The sequence below is a fragment of the Lontra canadensis genome, unplaced genomic scaffold, assembly GCF_010015895.1.
Source record: "Lontra canadensis isolate GAN:19392208 unplaced genomic scaffold, GSC_riverotter_1.0 scaffold82, whole genome shotgun sequence".
NCBI lineage: Eukaryota > Metazoa > Chordata > Mammalia > Carnivora > Mustelidae > Lontra > Lontra canadensis.
This window is the reverse complement of record NW_022631076.1, coordinates 722,240-742,364: the sequence shown is the minus strand read 5'-3', so window position 1 is coordinate 742,364 and position 20,125 is coordinate 722,240. Positions and strand designations below refer to the sequence as shown.

The 20,125-nt window shown below is 43.3% G+C and overlaps 1 protein-coding gene across 2 annotated transcripts in view; it reads left to right on the top strand.

Annotated features, from left to right (window-relative positions):
* The first annotated feature begins 2,778 nt into the window (after positions 1-2,778).
* Positions 2,779-20,125, top strand: part of MALT1 (MALT1 paracaspase) — a 56,942-nt gene continuing 39,595 nt past the window's right edge. Inside the window, exons 1-2 of one of the 2 annotated variants that reach the window (XM_032882403.1) lie at positions 2,779-3,188; positions 11,711-11,877. In XM_032882403.1, coding sequence (XP_032738294.1) covers positions 2,914-3,188; positions 11,711-11,877 — 442 coding nt within the window. In that variant the 5' untranslated portion in view covers positions 2,779-2,913. The remainder of the gene's footprint in view (positions 3,189-11,710; positions 11,878-20,125) is intronic. The other variant, XM_032882404.1, reaches the window with a different exon arrangement.

Here is a 20,125-nt window from a genome sequence, read left to right as displayed (position 1 = left end):
GAAGACAAGGGGTACCATTTAAGTCACAAGACTCCTGCTTCCTTCCTCTCTGTCGTATAGCAATCCCACGACCTACAGGTTTTCCCCTGCACTGGGCCTTTGAAAACCTGTCCAGATATGAAATAACATGTTGTTCTGGCATTTTTAGTTAAAGTACCATCTAGAGTCAAATTGTATAAAGGAAGAGAAATCTATGAGTCAGTTTCCAGATTTGTATTTTGAAGATTACATCAATGGATTTCCATAGAAAGAAACCACAAGCTTCTTGCAGACTGTCTGGATTCACAAAGACCTACATCACTTTCAACTAATGAGGAAGAACTCCCAAGGATATCCTCTAAAGATATGCATGAACTTTTAAGGTGCATTTAAAAGCCAGATCTCCACTCTCAATGTTTCTCCTATCTCTGTATAATTGTAATGGTTGGTACAGGAAAAGAAGCTGAATTACTGTTTATTATTTTGTTCCCAAAATTAACGTGGCAATTTTGAGAGTGCTAGTAAACCCAGCATCTACTCCCAAACAGGTTTTATATGTATACATTATTATCTCTCATTTAATTCTCATAATATCCTTTGAAGCAGGTACTATTATCTCTGCTTTTTACAGATGTAGAAATTGAAGCTGAGAGGTCAAGGAAATTGCCTAAAGTCAGGTCTTCAATAAGTGGCAGCATCAAGATTCAAATTCAGGGCTAATTCGAAAGGTCATAACTTTCCCTATTAAACCATTATGCCCCTTCAAAGACCAACAGGGGGGTGAAATTACATAATAAAAATATTAATATTTGATTAGGAGAAAAAGACCAATCATAAAATGTAATGTCAGCCCATGGCAGAGGTTAGAGGGTGCTGGGTGGGGTGACTGAATAGGTTAGGAAACTTCAAGACACCTGGCTGTCTCAGTTGGTAGAGCATGCGACTCTTGTTCTAAGGTCATGAGTTCAAGCCCCACACCGGGGTAGAGCCTACTTTAAAAAAAAAAAATAAAATTGCAAGGTGGAAAACAGGACCTAGGCTAGAGGGAAATGAAGGAGGAAGTCCTCCTAGGAAAAGAGGAGAAGCTGAGGAGGAGATGGGAGGGGATGGACACTGTTAGTATCTAGCTGAGCTGTATTGGACAAAGATCAAATTGGTAAGGATTTTCCCAGGGTGGATAAGATAGATGTGCATTTTGATCCCTGGGCAAGTGTGAGTAGCTGCATAAGCAACACCTTCCATGTAGCAGACTTAGAAAAAAGAAGTTTGTTGAATCTCAATTTTTTTTTAAAGATTTTATTTATTTATTTGACAGGCAGAGATCACAAGTAGGCAGAGAGGCAGGCAGAGAGAGGAAGGGAAGCAGGCTCCCCGCTGTGCAGAGAGCCCGATGCGGGCCTCGATCCCAGGACCCTGGGATCATGACCCGAGCCGAAGGAAGCGGCTTAACCCACTGAGCCACTCAGGCGCCCCTTTAGAATCTCAATTTTGAAAGACCAGTCGACTAATAAAGACTAGACCAATAAAAACTAGAAAACTTGATTTCCATAATTGGCACGTGCAGCTAATAGATTCTCACATATGTTCAATGACTAAGAACAAAACAGGACGGCACCAGAAGTGACTGGGAAAGGTTTACCAAGTCCAACTGTGAAACGAGCTTTTGCATTTCCAAGGATAATAGCTTGCATTTGTTATCTACTATACGACAAGCAGAGTTAATGCTTTACTTACATCAAGTCCCCTAATTCTGGTAACAACTCTATACATTCTACTATATTTTCAATTCCATTTTAACAGATGAGGCAGAAAATTAAGTAACTTATTCGAAAAAAAAATTTAAAAAAATTTTAAAAAAGTAACTTATTCGAAGTCATAAAACGAGAATCCAGCAGATCTTTCTGGATCTTAAAGGTCGTGCACTTAGTCATTACACTGCTTTCTGAACTCTGCACTTAACACCGGATGAAAAGGGATAGTGACTGCTTGTGCTAGAATGTGATGGGAGAACGTATGGAGCAACTAATTACCTCGCCAGAGGTGAGGGGGAATTTGGGTACCCAAATTGCTACAGAAAATCCTGTTCTATGTGATGCAAAAGCTAATGGCACCGGAAATTGGGCAAGGAAGCCTTCTGTCTGAGAGTACCTAGCTGGTCACGTTCGATAAATTGCTTCCCTTTTGCCCCAAACTACTCTATAGTGTTTAATGGGAGGCAGTCAGACTCAGAGGAAACCAGGCAATTCCTGCTAAAAACGATCATTTCCAAGATCTGCCGCCCAGTTGAAAGAAAAGAAAAAGTCTAGGCACCGGTTTCGAGCAAATTTCCATTAGGTATCTGATGTCTAGGAACCACTTCCCTTAGCAGTGCCATACACATCAAACCCGAAAACGAGGAAGCCTCGACTGAGGTTGCCCAACGCGGGTGCTGGCACACGCAAGTCACTGAATCAGGTGAGCGCGGCGAGGGGCCGGCGGTGGAGAGCCGCGAGCTCCGGTCTCCGGCTTGAGGCAATCCTCCTCCCACGGTCTCGGGAAGCCCCGACGCCGCAGGCTTCCTAGCCCAAGTGGAGCCGCCCGGGCGTAGCTCCTCCACCGCTTCCTCCCCCAGCTGCAGCCGCCAGACCGTTCCTGTTAAGCCCGGACTCCACCTCCCCAGTGCCGAAGAGCGCGCCTCCGCGAGCGGGCGGCGGCGGGGAGAGGCGGAGAAAAAGCGCAGTGCGCGCACGCGCACAGAGGCCCCGCCCCGCCAGAGGCCCCGCCCCCTCGGCGCTGCAGGCGTCCCCTGGCAAACCTGTCTCTGCAGGGCGGGGAGCGGAGCTTCCTCCTCAGAGTGCGGTGCGACGTCGCTGGATTTTTCCTTCCGCCCCTGCCTCCGCGGCGCCGGGGCGAGCGAGGGGGCAAGCGGAAGGTTCGCTGGAGCCGAGGCCCGCGATGCGCCCGGGGGGAGCAACGCAAGTCGCGGGGTCGCCGGCGACGGACGGGTCGCTGTGCGGGGAGCTGCTGCAGGCCCCGTCGCCCCCGGCCTTGCAGCCGCCTCCGGCCGCGCCGTCGGGGCCGCCACTCCCCGCTTCGGCCGGCGCGACCCTCAACCGCCTTCCGGAGCCGCTGCTGCGGAGACTCAGCGGGAGCCTGGACCGAGCGCCCGAGGGCCGGGGCTGGAGGAGGCTGGCCGAGGTGGCGGGAAGTCGGGGGCGCCTCCGGCTCAGGTGAGGGACGGGGACGCGGGGGGCGTGGGGCAGGGGCGTGCGGGGCGGGAGCGAGCGGCCACCGGGGTGGGAGGACCGACGCTCCGGCGGCTGGAGCGCGGCGGGGGCCGCTGCGGTGAACCGGGCGCGGAGAGGGGACTCGGTCGGGAAAGCGTGGGAATGCCAGAGATCCCAGCTTGGACCCTCCTCCCCGGGGGCTCCATTGAAAGCGAGCCGCGGAGGTCGACCCGGGAGGATCTGGAGAGAAGGCAGGCTGTCTGCAAAGCTCTAGGTCCGGGCCGTCGTTCCAGAAGACCCGGGGTGGGAAAGAACGGGATGTGGGCGCGAACCGGGAAGACCGAAGGAAGGCTAAGCCGCAGAAGTGCAGGTGAAGAGAGAATGAAAGCGAAGGATTTCCTGGAAGTTTTTATGTAGGAGAGGATGATGATGGGAAAGGCTGAAACTAAAACTGCCATCTTCCTCCGTCAAACCAACTTACCGGGTTCTCTTGTTGACTTCTCCGTGAGCACTGAGCTCGAAGTCAAACTGTTTTTCCTCTTCCCAGGCTAGGAACTGCGGACTTTTGGTCTCAGGACTTCTTCACACTGTTAAGAATTATTGAGGACCCCAGAGTTTTTAATGTGGGTTCTATGCATTACACACATGTAATGTATGCTGAGTTACCATATTAGGAATTAAAACTAAGGAACATTAAAAAATATTAACTCTTTTTAAAAGAACAACCTGTTACACGTTAACAGAAATTACATGTTTTTGTGGGAAAACAAAACTTTTCCAAAACAAACAAAATTTGTTGGAAAAGTGGCATTGTTTTACATTTTAAAGGTCTCTTCGACATCTTGCCTTTATTGCAGAGAACGGCCCCCCTTTAGGGGCTTCTGCATTTGGTCTCTTGCACTGTCCCAGGTCATGTAACACTAGATATTCCACAATGTACACTTCCTCAGAGACTGAATGAAAATAATAAGTAACATCTCAGTGTTACTGTAAAAAATCGTTTGGACCTTGCAGAGCCGGTGACAGGATCCCAGGAACTGCACTAGGAATGCCCAGACCCCACTTAGAACCACTCCTCTCTGCTGTTGTTAGGATTTTGATCTGCCTGGCTGGGAATCCCTTAGAAGTTTTTTGTTGTTGTGTTGTTGTGGGTTTTTTTTTAACTTCTAACATGACTAAACTTTCTCTTGGACTATAATTATTTGTACACTTTCTTATGAACTCCTCGAGAACAGGGGGCATCAGTTCAGTCTCTGTGTTCTGCATAGAACCTTAGACACTATATTCTTGAATTGAGAAGGGAGTTATTCATTCACGATTTTATGTTTATTGAGTGCCTGTTATGAGCTGGAAGTTCCGGAAGATAAAAAGATGACAAATATTTAGTTCCTATTCACAAGGACCTCTCTAGTAATGGACTGTTATTCTAGGACATTCACAAATAACACGTTAAATGCTATGTTGGGTGTGAATAATAATAACAATGGGTTGTCATTAATTGAGCACTTAGTATATAGCAACACATTAAGCGTTTACTTGCATTGTCTACTTTAGCCCTCACAACAGCCTTGAGTTTCAGAGTTTGGGGTTAAGCCAGGATCATTATGATTATGGGATATTATCAATATCATTATGATTTAGGGTTCTTTGGCCACAGAGAGGAGTAAGAATGTGAAGTTGGAATTAACAAGTGATAAACTTGCAAAATTGAGCAGACAGCACACTTTTCTGTTCTAGGAAAAAACAGTGCTTCTCTTAGGAAGAAGGGGCTATGCAAAGAAGATCCAAAATACTATTACACTGTGTCTGTAGATTTCTGAATTTCTGGACTTCATAACAGTGTAAAAAGTTGTCAAAAGAAGACAACTTTTTACACTGACAGGATCATCAGATCTATGATTGGTTGGTTTGTGGTCAGTACGCTAGCTAGGGAAGGCTCTCGACTTCCCTGAGGAGGGCCTGGGAGTAAGGTCTCCAATTTGGCACTGGAGGAAAGAGAAGAAAGGAAGGCCCTGCCACTGAGGAAACGTGGCTGAAGCAGTGGATACCTGACATCAGGTGCTCAGTGTTCCTTCCCAAGCGTTCAGTCAGCTTTTGCCAAAGGCCGCAGAATGGTTTGTGTGGCAAACTAACAGGCCTGAGGCCACATCTCTGGTGAAGGTAGTATAGAGAGAAGGGCAGTCTTGCCTCCCAGGCAACAAAGTGCACGCATTCGTGGAATCTGGCAAATTCCAGAGTTGGATGTCTGAAAAGAAATAGATGGGATTTCACTAGTCTTCCAAAGATAGAGAAGATTAGTTCAGAAGAGGTGAGTGGTGGTGAACGTCGGGGCACCCCTGCAAATTAGAAAATTGGGGAATAGTGAAGTCATATACCTACTGAAATTGGAATTAAACTGGTATAACAAAAGGTTAGCACTGGGTACTTAGAGGCTGGAGTGTGACATCTGAGTGGGCAAGGTAAGCTGGTGATGCCTACTCTATTTAAGACAAAAAAGCTATTTCAGAGTAATTTCATACTGGTGCTAGAAGAGCATCTCTCATAGCAGAAAGTCCCAGAGGTATTTTTCTCTAGTGTCAGATCAAGGAAATGAAGTGTGAGGGTCCAAGTGGACAGTAGTTCCCATGAGGTTGTGGACTTTCTCCCTAAAATCTTCCAAGGTTGCCTAGTGTTTCTCTTCCCTTTTTTCTGACTATATACATGTTTCTTCAGATAGATGCGAATTTAATGAAGAAAACCCAAGAGTCCATCCTGAACTGTCCATCAGAGATGAGGAGTAGTTGTAAATGTTTTCATATAATTATGGGTGACTCACAATCAGTCCTGGCTTACGGTTTGGTTCCCCACCACCGTGTGTATACAGGAGTGCCCTAAATACAAACTCAGCCCTAATTCCATTCCAGACCGCCCTGATACTGAACAGCCTTTGCTGTCAGTGCAGATAGAAGCAGGTTCTGAGTGAAACAACTGTGTCGTGGTATCACCACACCCTGAAGGTGACAGCTTTCAGGAGGCTCTAATGCTGCCGGAACTCCATGCAGGAGGGAGCTTAGGAAGGGGGCTCAGGGACTCAGACCAAGGAAGACCATCCCTGCGCACCTGCTATAGCTGCAGACTCCTGCCCTCCTGCAGTTTGTGGAAAGATTGAGAAGGTGTGCAAAGCTGAAACAAAGGCTCTCCTTCTGTCTCTGTCCCTCTGGTCTGTCTCTGCAGTGTCTGAAGTTTGGAGCGCCGTGTCTTCACCCAATCCCCTTCTCAGTGTATCCCTAAGTCTCAGGACTATACTTGGGTGGATTCCTCTCAGTTCGTATCTTCATCTGTATCTTTGCTTTGAACCCCCTGGATTCATACCTGTAGATGCCGATTTGCCATCTCGTCGTGAATGACTAAGATATCTTATAAGGGTAGCATGTCCCAAACTTGGCATGTCTTCCCCCACAGACCTGTTTTTCACGTAGTTTTTCTTTATCTCAGGAAATGGCAACTGTACCCCTCTGATTGCTCAAGCCCATCACTTCCAAGTCATTCCTGAGTCCCCTTTTATACACCACGTCCCATCGGCATCTGCTACGCTTTCGGTGTGCATCCAGAATCCAGGCTCTGCGGACTCAGCCCTGGGCTGGCCACTGTCCTCTCTCACCTGGAGCATTCCAGCAGGCGCCTCACTTCTGCTTGGCCCCTGTCCCCAGGCTATTCTCAGCATATTCTCATTCATTGAGAATAACTACTCTTTTGAATATTCAGTGGGTCTTACCTTTCCTCTGCTCAAAGCCCTTTAATTGCTTTTCTCTTTCAGGATAAAAACACCAGTTAGTTACCAGTTACCTCTTGGACCCCATTATCTTCCTCCCTTTCTCTACTCTCTGCACACTTGCAGGAAGGTCTTTGGACTTGCTCTTCCACAGTCTGAGCTAGCCTCCACAGGTGAACCATAAGACTCACCTCTTCAAGTGTTTGCTTACAAGTCACCTCCTTCAGTGAGGTCTTCTCTGATCACATGTTTTAAAATGACCCCGTACATCTGCTCCAGCATTGCTCAGCCCCTTGCTTTGCTTTGTTTTTTCTTCAGAGCACTTATAACCATTGGATGGATACACACATTGCTGCAGTATCCTAAATACCTAGGGAAAATGGCCTGTTTTAGATGATTAATAAGTAGTTGCTGAATTAACGAAGAGAGATTTCAAAGAGTAAATGTTCCAAGAAGAGAAGCAAAAGGACCGAAAAGCAGTGCCGTGGTTTGTACCCTAAGGGATGTATGATGTGTTCTATTTGATTATATATTTTTTGAAGTAAAGAGAAATACAAATATATTTTCTTAAGAGCAAAGCCCATTTGTTTCGGTAATAGTCTTTTAACTTAAATGAGAAATTCCAAATTAGGGCTGGTAGAAACCACTTCAAAGCACAGTCTTACAGGAATGTAACTAAAAAAGGAAAGAAAGAGTCTGGTATATAGAAGCATCATCTGAGCTGAAAGCCAGTGCCCAGGCGGAAAATCAGTAAAAAAGAAAAGGAGATACAGAATCTTATTTTTCTCCTGTGTGTCTTGTATTGGAAATTTCTGTCTGCTTCAGCTCGACCTCTTTCTTCATTTGGAAGAAAGAAGTCAGATTGTTTTTCGCTTTTTTCTGTATCGGTATAAACATCAAAGCATCACTCGGCCGCATTTGGTGAGATGGCTTCTGAATTTTATGTACCAGATTTTGACCACCTTTCTGAATCATTTTAAAAAAATTATATTTAGCATACAGCATCCTTGTTTTTTTTAGATCTTATATTCTAATTATCTAAAAGAATGGTAATCCTTCTATTATCTTTAGTACTGGTTTCTTGACCTGGGTGTTACAGGGACTAAGGGAAGAAAATTTTACCGAATAGAGGAGTGACGGGCATCTGCAACTTTCATTGTTACTTTCATCATAGTCACCATTATTCCGTAGGAGAAATGAGACTTTAACACTAAAAAAATAGGAAAGACCATCTCAGATTAAAAGGCAGTCTTATTGTCCTTATCTTTATCATTTTACTGTGGACTTCAGATTGTGCTGCCACTAGTCTGCCATCCAGAATTTGGGAACAGTTGACATATGTTATGATGACTCACATTTAACAAAAAGAGTATTGAATATACGCATTTAACTGAGACACTTAGAAAGAATACCTAGTGAGTATAGAGACAGGAGGCCTTGAAGGAATGACCAGGTTACCAAACTAGTAACTAATCAAAACCTTTTTTAGAAAAGCAAAAACCGTTTCAGAACCAACATAATTAGGAAACTGATGTTCTTTTAATAGCCCATATTTTTATTGCATAGTAAGAACTCACTTTTATTGAGTGCTTATTTTTTGCCAAGCACTGTGCTAAGTACTTGTAGCATGGATTATCTAATTTAATTCTAACCATCCTATGAGATAGGTGATAGTAGTATTGAAATTATTTTGGTTGGCAACTTTTTGTTCCTAAAGTTAGGAGATTACCAACTTCACCACAGAATTATAAATCTTGAATGACTGTTATATAAATGCTATGGTAGCCTTTTAATAAAACCGATCAAAATGAATGTGGGTTAAGAATACTCCAGGAGCGCCTGGGTGGCTCAGTGGGTTAAGTGTGTTCATTGTGATCTTAGGGTCATGAGATCAGGCCCTGTGACGGACTCTGCACTGAGCATGGAGCCTACTTAAGATTCTTTCTCTGTAGGACACCTGGGTGGCTCAGTTGGTTAAGCCTCTGCCTTCAGCTCAGGTCCTGATCTCAGGGTCCTGGGATCAAATCCCACATCTGGCTCCTTGCTCAGAGAGGAGTCTGCTGCTCCCTCTGCCTGCTCTGCCTACCACTTCCCATGCTTGTGCTCTCACTCTCCCTCTCTCTCTGACAAATTCATAAATAAAATCTTAAAAAAAAAAAAAAAGATTCTCTTTCTATCCCTCTCCCCGGCCTGTCTCTCTAAAAAAAGAAAAGACTGTTCCAAGTCATATGAAAACTTGCTTACCTTGCATCTGGCATAGCTGTGATACTGTTATGTGTGACCATTTCCATCTATCCACTCCTCCAGCCTTTTAAGTTACAATTGAAATTCACGCAGTAGGGGTGCCTGGGTGGCTCAGTCGTTGAGTATCTGTCTTCAGCTTGGGTCATGATCCCCGGGTCCTGGGATCGAGCCCCTCTTCAGGCTCCCTGCTTAGCAGGGAGCCTGCTTCTCCCTCTCCCACTCCTCCCATTTGTGTTCCTGCTCTCACTGTCTCTGTCAGATAAATAAAACCTTTAAAAAAATTTCACACAGTTATCATTCAGTTATGAATAATTAACATGAGCAAGACAGATTTTAGGTATTGAGGGGTTAAAAATACGGGGTTTCTGTTTTCAAGGAGTACTGTGATCTAGTTAGGTAGAGAAGACACACTTGTGAAAGAAAAGCTCACGGTTTTAAGGCAGAATTGTGTCAACTGAGACATAGAGAACAGGGGTCTGCAAACAATAATCCCTGAGCCAGATTTGGGCCACTGCCCCTGTTTTTGCAGTTTATGGGCTAAGATTGGTTTTCATATTTAAAAAATTGTAAGACAAAAGACAAGAAAGAAGAACTTGCAATAGACTGTGTGGCCCATAAAACCTAAAATATTTTCCCTGTAGCCCTTTACAGAAATTTGTCAACCTTTAATATATAAGATAAGTCCCATCAGGAGACTATGTCTAACGTGCTTGGGGGATTTGTGTGGTCTGGGTGAACCTCACAGAGAAGCTAGAGTTTATATTGGACTATAATTGGGAAGGAAAGGGACAGGTCGCTGTGAGGTGCGGATTCTACAGTATATCATGGAGATTATCTAAAGGCTTTGGTTGGCCTTTGTTGTTGGTTTTGTGTCTTCGGGAAGATTTTGGGGGGCTCTTTTGTTTTTCTTTTCTTGGATGTTTCATACTTGTGCTTTCCCTTTCTATGAAATTGTTAAAGTCCATACTACTTGTCTCATTATTTATGGCCTTCTGTAGTCTGATCTTAACCTTTCTAACCTCGTATATGCCTACTGAACGCAATGACATTAAAAAGGAAATGGTATATGTATGTTAAATAGTGATAGTAAAAAAAAAAAAAAGTTCTAACAAAAAGACAGTGAGACAGAAAATAGATTCTTTGGAGCAGAGGTCAGCCAACTTTTTCTTTGAAGAGCTAAATAGTCCACGTGTTCAGGTTTGCAGACCAGTGACTCGCCTCTGCTGTTGTAACAGGAAAGCAGCCATCCACCTTTGTAATCACGTCTGTGAAGGAGCGTGGCTGTGTTCCAACAAAACTGTTTACAAACTCAGGTGACTGGGTAGGTTTGACCCAAGACCAGCGTTTGTCTTACCCATGTGTTAGGGTATTTCTAGGTACTTAGAAGAACTTTGAATGTCAGTAGCAATGATAGTCTTCTAAAGATTGTTGGAAAAATGAGCACATATAGTAAAAAACTCGACAATACAGAAGGGTTTATAGTGAAATGTTGAATCATCCAGCTGTGAGCTTTGCTGAACTGGCTCCCCTCTGTAGGAAAATCGCTACTTGTAGTTTCTGGGCTTTTTTTTTTTTTTTAATTTTTTAAAAATTTTTATAAACATTTAATGTATCATTAGCCCCAGGGGTACAGGTCTGTGAATCGCCAGGTTTACACACTTCACAGCACTCACCATAGCACATACCCTCCCCAGTGTCCATAACCCCACCACCCTCTCCCTACACCACTCCCTCCGGCCACCATCAGTTTGTTTTGTGCCATTAAGAGTCTCTTATGTTTTGTCTCCCTCCCGATCCCATCTTGTTTCATTTATTCTTTTCCTAACCCCCAAACCCCCCACGTTGCATCGCCACTTCCTCATATCAGGGAAATCATATGATAGTTGTCTTCTCTGATTGACTTATTTTGCTAAGCTTAATACCCTCTAGTTCCATCCATGTCGTCGCAAATGTTGGCTCTCTTTTCAAAGTTAATTTTGTATATTTAAGAACAAACACATATTCTTAGTCATAAAAATGGTATCAAGCAGAACAAACACTGTTCTCTATCTTTATTTATATGAATACAAATGTAGGCACGTGGTTTTGCTAATACAAAATTCTGTATGTTAAGTTTTTTCATTTTTCAAGATGTCTCAAAGATCTATGCCCTTTTTTGGTCATATTAAGCTTTCTAAAAGCACAAGAACAAGTAGAGAAATGTATCTGATCTTCCTACTCCGAATTCCCAAATTAAAGGTAAAAATTTTTATCAATATCAAAGCCACCTTTCTTTCACATCCTGTCTCAAGATTTCTCTCATCTTCTGATTTAGTAGTCTTGGGAGCTGAGTTGGAGAAGGGCGTAAAGAGGAATTCCCTGTGATGGCAGAAGGAGGAGGAAAGGACAGTAACATTCATAATGGAAATAACTTTTCACCACTCAGCGACTCATGGTTTATCCCGACAACACCTGCAATCGTGCCAGACATAGAGCAGGCATATCATATTGGCAAAAACTGTTGACTTGAATTAAATCTGTTTGTTTGCAGTTGTCTGGACTTGGAGCAGTGTTCTCTTAAAGTCTTGGAGCCTGAAGGAAGTCCAAGCTTATGTTTACTGAAACTGTTGGGTGAGAAAGGTTGCACGGTCACGGAACTGAGTGACTTCCTGCAGGCTATGGAGCACACGGAGGTTCTTCTGCTTCTTAGCCCCCCAGGTGGGTTCTTCTCTGGAGTCTGTTCTCCAGGAGTTTGTGGACACAAACTTGGAGGAAGATATCTCATTTGCCAGTGAATTGTATTGAATATTTTTGGAAAATGTAAATGTATGGAGACTTATTTTTTTCCCTCCAGGTTGAAACTAAAGAACACATAAAAAGCAAATACAACACATAAACATTGATTGGATTGTGGTTCAAAAACATCAACTGTAGAAGACATTTTGGAGACAAGTAAAACAGTTTGGATTTAACATATGTATTAGGTATTATGGAATAATCATGTGATAATGGTGGTATAGTCTGTAGAAGAATGTCTTTATTCCAAGGAGATATATGCTAAAGTGTTTAGGGGATGAGGCTCCTGGCTGGCCCAGTGGGAGAGCATGCAACTCTGATCTCAGGGTCGTGAGCTCAAGCCCCACATTGGGTGGGGAGCCTACTTTAAAAAAAAGGAGAAAAAAAGTGGGGTGCCTGGGTGGCTCAGTTGTTAAGGGAAGCCTGCTTCTCCCTCTCCCACTCCCACGGTTTGTGTTCCCTCTCTTGCTGTCTCTTTGTCAAATAAATAAATAAAATCTTTAAGGAAAAAAAAGTAAAATATTTAGGGGTAAGATTTTTTTTTTCCAAGAATTTACTTATTTATTAGAGAGAGAGCGAGACAAGAGAGCACAAATTGGTGATGGCAGGAACGGAGGAAGAGGGAGAAGCAGAGTCCCTGTCGAGCAGGGAGCCCGATGCAGGGCTTGATCCTAGGACCCCAGGATCATGACCTGAGTCAAAGGCAGATGGTTAACCAAATGAGCCACCCAGGTGCCCCTAGGAGTAGGACTTATATAACTCGTGTTGAAATAGTGCAGCCAAGGCTCAGTCAGTAGAGCCTGTGGCTCTTGATTTTGGGGTTGTGAGTTCAAGCCCCACTTTGGGGGTAGAGTTTATTTAGGAAGGAAGGAAAAAAGGAAGAGGGGGAGGGGGAATAGTGCAGCCAAAACATAAAGAAATACATATTTATTAATATCTATGTATGTATACAAATTAGATAAAGCAAATATGACAGGTATTTATTAAGTATTTCACCAACGTGATACTTTTGAAATGTTGATTGATTCAACCATGATTTTTTTTCTGAATATAACAATATTATTGAATGAGATTTCTCCCTTGCAAGGTTAGGTGGGAGGGATAGGAAAAGCCCCTTGTCTCCACAACTACAGGTAGAGTTGGTCCCCTAGAGCAGTATCGGCAGGAGAGACCATGTGATCTGAGTCGCCTGATGACAGCAGCACCTCGGATCTCGTTTCTCAGTGGTCCAGTTCACCATCATAGGTTCCACTAGAACCAGAGAAGCCAGTCGAGGTTGGGAGGGCCATGGTCTAAGGACTCATGCTCTATTTTGCATGGTTTTGATGTATGCAGATTTTATTAAATAACCAGCCTATTTGTGATAATATTTCAAAGTTAACATGAGGAACCTTAAATTATAATTCATATCATATTTTTGTCAGTTCTGGAGTTCGGGAATCTTTTAATTGAAAAGTCTTGAAGCAAGTTGGGCTTCAAGAGAGGCTGAGGACAGCCCTGTTTTCAAAGAATTGGCTTGTTTTCATCTTTGCCCCTCCTTTCTTGTTACTGGCTTCCTTCTAAGAGTGACTTTCTGCATAGTTGCAGGATCTCTACTGACTGTTCTTGCATTCATCTTTATCCCAGCAAAAGTCATAAAATTCACTTTAATTAACTAATTTCAGTGACATGCCTGTCCCTGCACCTGTCACTGTGGCAAGGGAGATGGTATGTGCCCATTTGCTGGCTTAGAACCAGGAGTGGAGTTGGATTGAGTCAGCTTTCCAGAAACCACATGGATTACCAAACAAAAGTGGGCCTGTTGTAAGGAGAAAGGGCGTAACAAATGCTGGGGAGGTAACTGAAGAGTCTGCTACAAAGGGGAAAGGACCCTAGATTCCCAGGCAGGAAACTTGGACTCTCAGCTCATCCTCTGCTTCCCAAGGCCTAATGAAGATGATAAAATAGGTCTACAAATGCCTCCTTTGAGTTACACATTGCATTGGATGTTTGACATCCGTTCCTCGGTGCCTCTTCCTACCGAGAGGTCTGGGGTAGGAGTAACTACTGCTAGAGCAGCCCCTGTCTAGATGAGACTGTGGTTTGTCACCAGTCAGTGAACTTCTTCATAAGGTGACATTTGTTCACTTTTAATATCCCCAGTGCCTTGAATATTGCCCAGGAGTTGTGACGATTGAGATCTGCTAGTTCGGGCCCTCAGTTAGCTACTAAGCCCTGAAAAGTCCTAGAATACCATACCAGGGCCTCTGAAAACTTAAGAAACCTCTCCAGAGAGTAAATATAACTTTTATATCTCATTATCTTTCTTCAGTAGTTACACTAATTACTCTATTGGTTGCCAAGTCTGTAAAATGAGAGTAAATTATCTTTACCTGGCAGAGTTGAAGGAGTTACATGAAATGATGCCATGTGAACTTGCCTCTAGGCAACCACAGAGGCTTCCCGTCTCATGGTCTGTGCTGGGATCACCCACCTCCGATCTTGGGCTTCCACGTCTTCAGTTTCCCATGCGTGACACTGGGCTTTCCTGAAACGGAGTCACATGTTTGTTTCTGTGTAACAGTCTGCCTGAAGTTTTTGACCAACCAGCAGTGAATACAGAGCCAACCTAATAAACATCAGTAACCTAATCCCTTGACAGATCCATTTCTGCTCTTTGTGTTTTTCTCCAAATAGTAGGATTAGCACTTTACCGTCAGTGTCCCCATACGGGCATTCTCGTATTTGGTCTACAAGCTTTTTCAGAGTTATCTGCTCAGACTTCCTTGCATTTGAGGGGAGACCAGGAAAAGGAAAGCAGTTTCTATGTAACATTTCTGTATTAACACTTATTCACCATTTCTGTGAAGTTTTATGTCCTATTAACTATATAGTATCCATTGGGAATCAATTGTTTCCTGAATATTAAGTATTGATTTTTGAGGATATATTTTAGGATCTGATAAAGCTCAGTAATTTCAGGAAGAGGTAATTTACTGTTAGCTTTCTATGTGCATTTTATGTGAATAATCTAAAACCCACTGTATTTGCAGATGCTAGACTAAAGAATATAAGAATTATAGAGAAAATCTTAATTTTTCATAAGGATATTGAGGATTAAAACTATTGTAATTAAGAAGGTAAGCTCTGAAAGAATCAACTTTATTTGGGACTTTACTCATTCGTTCAGTAAACACAGGATTCCAGTACCTTTGCTATTCCAGACATTGCACTTGGTACTGTGACTCAAAGATGACTAGAACCAAAATTCTCGCCTAGGAAAAGTTCGTAGTCTAACAGGAAAGACAAACCTGGAAATGGTCACATCCAACACAACCGTAAAAACAAGCAGAGCAAGTCTTATCTGATCTTTGGGTTTTTCTTTTCACCTGTTCTTGGCGAAAATACAATATGGAAATATTCTCATGTTTTCTCTCTTTTTTGTAGTAAGACAGTTTTCATAGGAGGATATTAGTTCTTATTCCACAGAAAGTCCAATGACTTTTCTCTCTGTGCAGAGGTCTGCTTTTGGTGAGTAGGGTGAGTTCTCAAAGATGTGAGCCTCTGAACAGACCTTGCAGACCCAAATGCAATAAAAAGAGGAAACTTTAGATTTATTTTAGTTTTATTTTGCCACATTCCATTTTGGTTGGTTGTGGGCCAACAGCCAGAGATATAGCCATAGGAGATGGCTATAATAAGGAATTTCTCTGTTTTTCGAGAAACTGGGTTTCTTTTATCTATTTGTTTTGGTAGCCCAGCAGTAGCTGGGGCAGTGTTCCCCTACCTCTGACTAGAAACCTCTAACTCCTTGACTAGGAGCCAGCCTCAGTGGTCCCTCACTTACAGTGGGATCTAAGGGTAACTCATCCCTAAATTGTTGCTCTCCGTGGGCTCTGACACTTAATATATTTTCTGAAGGAGCCCCATAGGATTGAGGTTTATCCTCTTCTGCTTTCTCTCTAATTGGGCTTTTCCCACAGCACATGGTTGGCTAACTGCTCCCCATGCCCATTTCCCAACACTGATTGTTTCCCTGTTTTGTTCTTTTCATCATCTCAGTGGGAACTGGAGGGGAGTGGGAGCGCCAAATGAGTGTGCTGAAATTGCTTGCACCAGAAGTCTGTAATGATTTTTAGACCTTTATTTTCTCCTTAAACGATCAAAAATCCTGATCCTGAAGCAGCTGACATTGGTATCTCTGTCCTTTACAAATGTCATTGAGCCTAGATGTGCAGTTCAAGATCTTCCTGTTGTTTTGTTTGTTTGTTTGTTTGTTTTAAGTGAAAACATTCTGAGTGATAAGCTCCATCCGTTACGTAGGTATGCAGATCCCAAAATGGCTGCCAGGGAAGTGATGCCCTGGCCTGGAATTGGTTAAGCAGAGGCCAGACTATAGGAGCTATTTAGAGAGAATTAACATTTGGTGTATGGGTTTCATTAGATGAATCCCAGGGTTCCAGGTCCAGCTCTGTGATGTTATCATTTTACTTCCTTCTTTATAGAATAGGTACTTCACTTTCCGTACATTTTAGGCGGTTCTGGCCGAGATCTCTTCAATCACATCATTTCCACTTGCTCCACACCTTTGGAGCCAAGGGGCACCTGGGTGGCTCAGTCAGCTAAGCACCTGCCTTTGGCTCAGGTCATGATCCCTGTGGCCTGGGACTGAGCCCTGCATCAGGCTCCCTGCTCAGCGGGGAATCTGCTTCTCCATCTCCTTCTCATATGCTCCCCCTCTCTTTCTCTTTCTTGCTCTCTCTCAAATGAATAAACAAAATCTTTAAAAAAGACAGAAACCAAGATTGTTGGATATTATTCTCTAATTTCCAAAATACCTTTAGTTCAGAACCATCTTATCTTTACAGTTCTGTGAAGGAACAGAAGTGTACCATCATGAACATTTAAATTTTAGATGTGAGCAGACATTTGTGTGGAAAATGAGATTTCTAGTGGTTATCATTTAGCCAGAGTCACAGTTATTGACAAAAGTGGATTAGACCCAGGTCTGCTGACCCCAAGCTAAACTCAATGTCATTTCCATTATGCTAGGAAATTTCTGGGTTATTCAGGAAGCTCGGTGATGAATTATTCCCCCAGTTGCCTCTTTGACGCATGGACTGCAATTTTTTTGTCCTTGCCAAATTAAAAAGTACTCCTATTAGATCTCATTTACAAAGGACTTTTCTCGTTGCATGAGTGACAAAAATTTCTGAAAGGAAAATATCAAGAAGCAGAAGAGGCAGTGATGGTATGGATGGGAATAAAGGCCCAAGGAGGAGGAGAAAAGGAGTTGTGAGGCATGAAAGAATGTGCATCTGCGCTGAGGTATTCAGGGTCACTGAGCAATACAGAAGCATACGGGGTATCATGAGGAGACTAGGTTTAGCCACAGGAGGTGTGAATGTAAACTGACTTGTAGGAGGGACATACATGGACATGCTTTGGTGGTTTTGGGGGGAGATTGATGGAGGAAGAGAAATGGTATTTATTCTGGGACTTTTTGATGATAGCTTAGAAGTTTTTGGAATAACTCCAAGGAAGAGTTTAAGATAGAAGCTGATAGAAAGAAATCTTGGTTCACAGCCTCTGAAAACCATTATACTGTCATGTATACAATAGATTTGTTCCTGGAACAGCTGTTTGTAAATTACATCAGTATTTAAATGCATCCATTGACCACCTGGGTAGCTCAGTCAGTTAAGTTGCTACCTTCGGCTCAGGTCATGATCCCGGGGTCCTGAGATCAAGCCCCATATCAGGCTGTCTGCTCAGTGGGGAGCCTACTTCTCCCTCTCCCTCTGCTGCTCCCCCGCTCGTGCTTTCTCGCTTGCGCGCTCTCTCTCTCAAACAAAATCTTTAAAAAAGAAAAAATGTAAATGCATCCTGAGTGAGGGTAACTTAAAGGAAAGCTATGGTGAATCCTTCTGTCAAGTTAAGAATCACCCTAACTTATTTGTTTTGAAATTCCAGCAGGTTTTTAGTTTTATTGTTTAGTATCACAGCTCTCTGATCTACATAGGTGTGTGCTGAGTGAACAATCCTCATGTTCCATCGTACCTAGTTCAGATTCTCCCCAGTTTACAGGAAATCGAGTAACCTCTTTGACTTCTTTGCAGATGTTATCTGAAAATGGCTTGTTTACCAGGAAACTGTGCATTCACCCTTTAAAACAGAACTTTCATTTGTATGCCTTGGTACACCCTCCATAGCTCCATCCATCTTTTTTCCTTACCTTTGTTCGGCACCTTCTGACTAGTTGGTGCCCCGTGAGGGTGGTTACAGGTTGACCATGGTTCCCTGCCGCACAACACTATGTGGGAGGAAGGAAATTTGTGTGGTTAATGCATGGGAGGTATTGCGACTTCTTGTCTTTACTACTCACCAAGGGCGGTTTCCAAATCAGATTGTGCCTTTCAATTCTCAGTCTTTGAAACATTAAGTAATAAATATGTGTATTTATTTTCTTGCTTATTAAAGACCAGACTACTGAAATGGATGGTCCAGGACAGATGTGTAAACTGAGCTTAACGTACATTAGAAATCATGTAGTTTTGTCTCCCCAACAAAGGAAGGACACCTTTTAAGATATCCTGGCCCTATGGGCCCTTTGTCCATTAAATTTACTCATTTCTTTGTAAGACACTCTAGGGAGAAAGCCTTTTTTTTTTTTTTTAAGATTTTATTTATTTGTTTGACAGAGAGAAACACAGGGAGAGAGGAAACACAAGCAGGGGGAGTGAGAGAGGGAGAAGCAGGCTCCCCACTGAGCAGGCAGCCTGATTCGGGGCTCCATCCTAGGACTCTGGGATCCTGACCTGAGTCAAAGGCAGACACTTAACCGACCAAGCCACCCAGATGTCCCAAGGGAGAAAGCCTTTTAATTTCCATCACTCTTGTCTCTTTGTATAATAGGAGAGAATGTTTGCCATGGTCAGTTTATAAGCACTGCCATGGTGCAAGACACTGCACTCTGTCTGACATTGTCCCTTCAGTAAGAGGCTCATGTGGCAGACGATCAGCTTGGGAGGTGCATTAAGAATCATGGCGGGGGGGGGGGGTGTCTGGCTGGCTGAGTTGGTGGAGTGTGTGACTTTTTTCTTAAGTTTTATTTATTTATTTGAGAAAGAGAGCATGAGCGGGGGTGAGGGGCAGTGGGGATCAGGGACAAAGGGAGAAGCAGACTCCCCACTGAACAGGGAGCCCAATGCGGGGCTCAGGATCATGACCTGAGCCCAAGACCGATGCTTAACCGACTGAGCCACCCAGGTATCCCAGCGTGTGACTCTTGGTCTCGGAGTTAGGATTTTAAGCTCTGTGTTGGGCATAGAGATCAATTAAAAATAAAATCTTAAAAAAAAAATCACTAGAAAATAACTATGTGAGGTGACAGATGTATTAGGTAAACAGAGGTAATCACTTCACAGTGTGTATGTGTATTAAATTATCACATGGTGACGCTATAAATGTATAGAACTTCATTTGTCAAGCATACTTCCATAAAGGTGGAAGGAAAAAAAAAATCACTAGATTAACGAAAACATGGGGATTTTAAAGCCCAAGGAAACCTACATTTGTCTTCTGGTTCCGCCATTTTACAATGGGGAAAAAAAAGATTGGTCTCAGAGAGGTTAAGTAGTTTATTCAAGGTAATTTGGGGGACTTTTTGCAAATTACTTCATTTTCTTCACTGTGACATAGATCTAACTAATCTCTAACTCATTTGGTCATTTTGAAGGTTAGGGATCAAAACACCAGGCACATAAAAAGCCGTCAGTAAATTTCTGCCGTAGTAGCTTTTATTACAGTGATGATACACAGTTATCCAATAAATACATGTGGAACGCTCTCCATGCCCTGTGCACCAGGCACAGTGCTGGGTGTCGGGTAAACCGGTGACTAAGACAAACAAGGTCCTTGGTCTCATGAAGCTTCTGTTTTAGTGGGTGAGACAGACAAGAAAACCCAGGGATTTCAGATTGTTAGTGCAGTGAAGACCACAAAGTGGGGTGAATGTAATCGAGAAGTGGGGGTGGGGGATAGCTGGTTTAGAGACGTTTCCCAGAGAAGCTAGAGACCTAGATGATGAGAAAGAAAGAGGCTGCCGTAAAACAGTGGGGGGTAAGAGGGGAAATCCGGCAGAGGACTCGTAAGTAGGAAAGTAGAAAATAGGTTGGCTTCCGAAAAGATG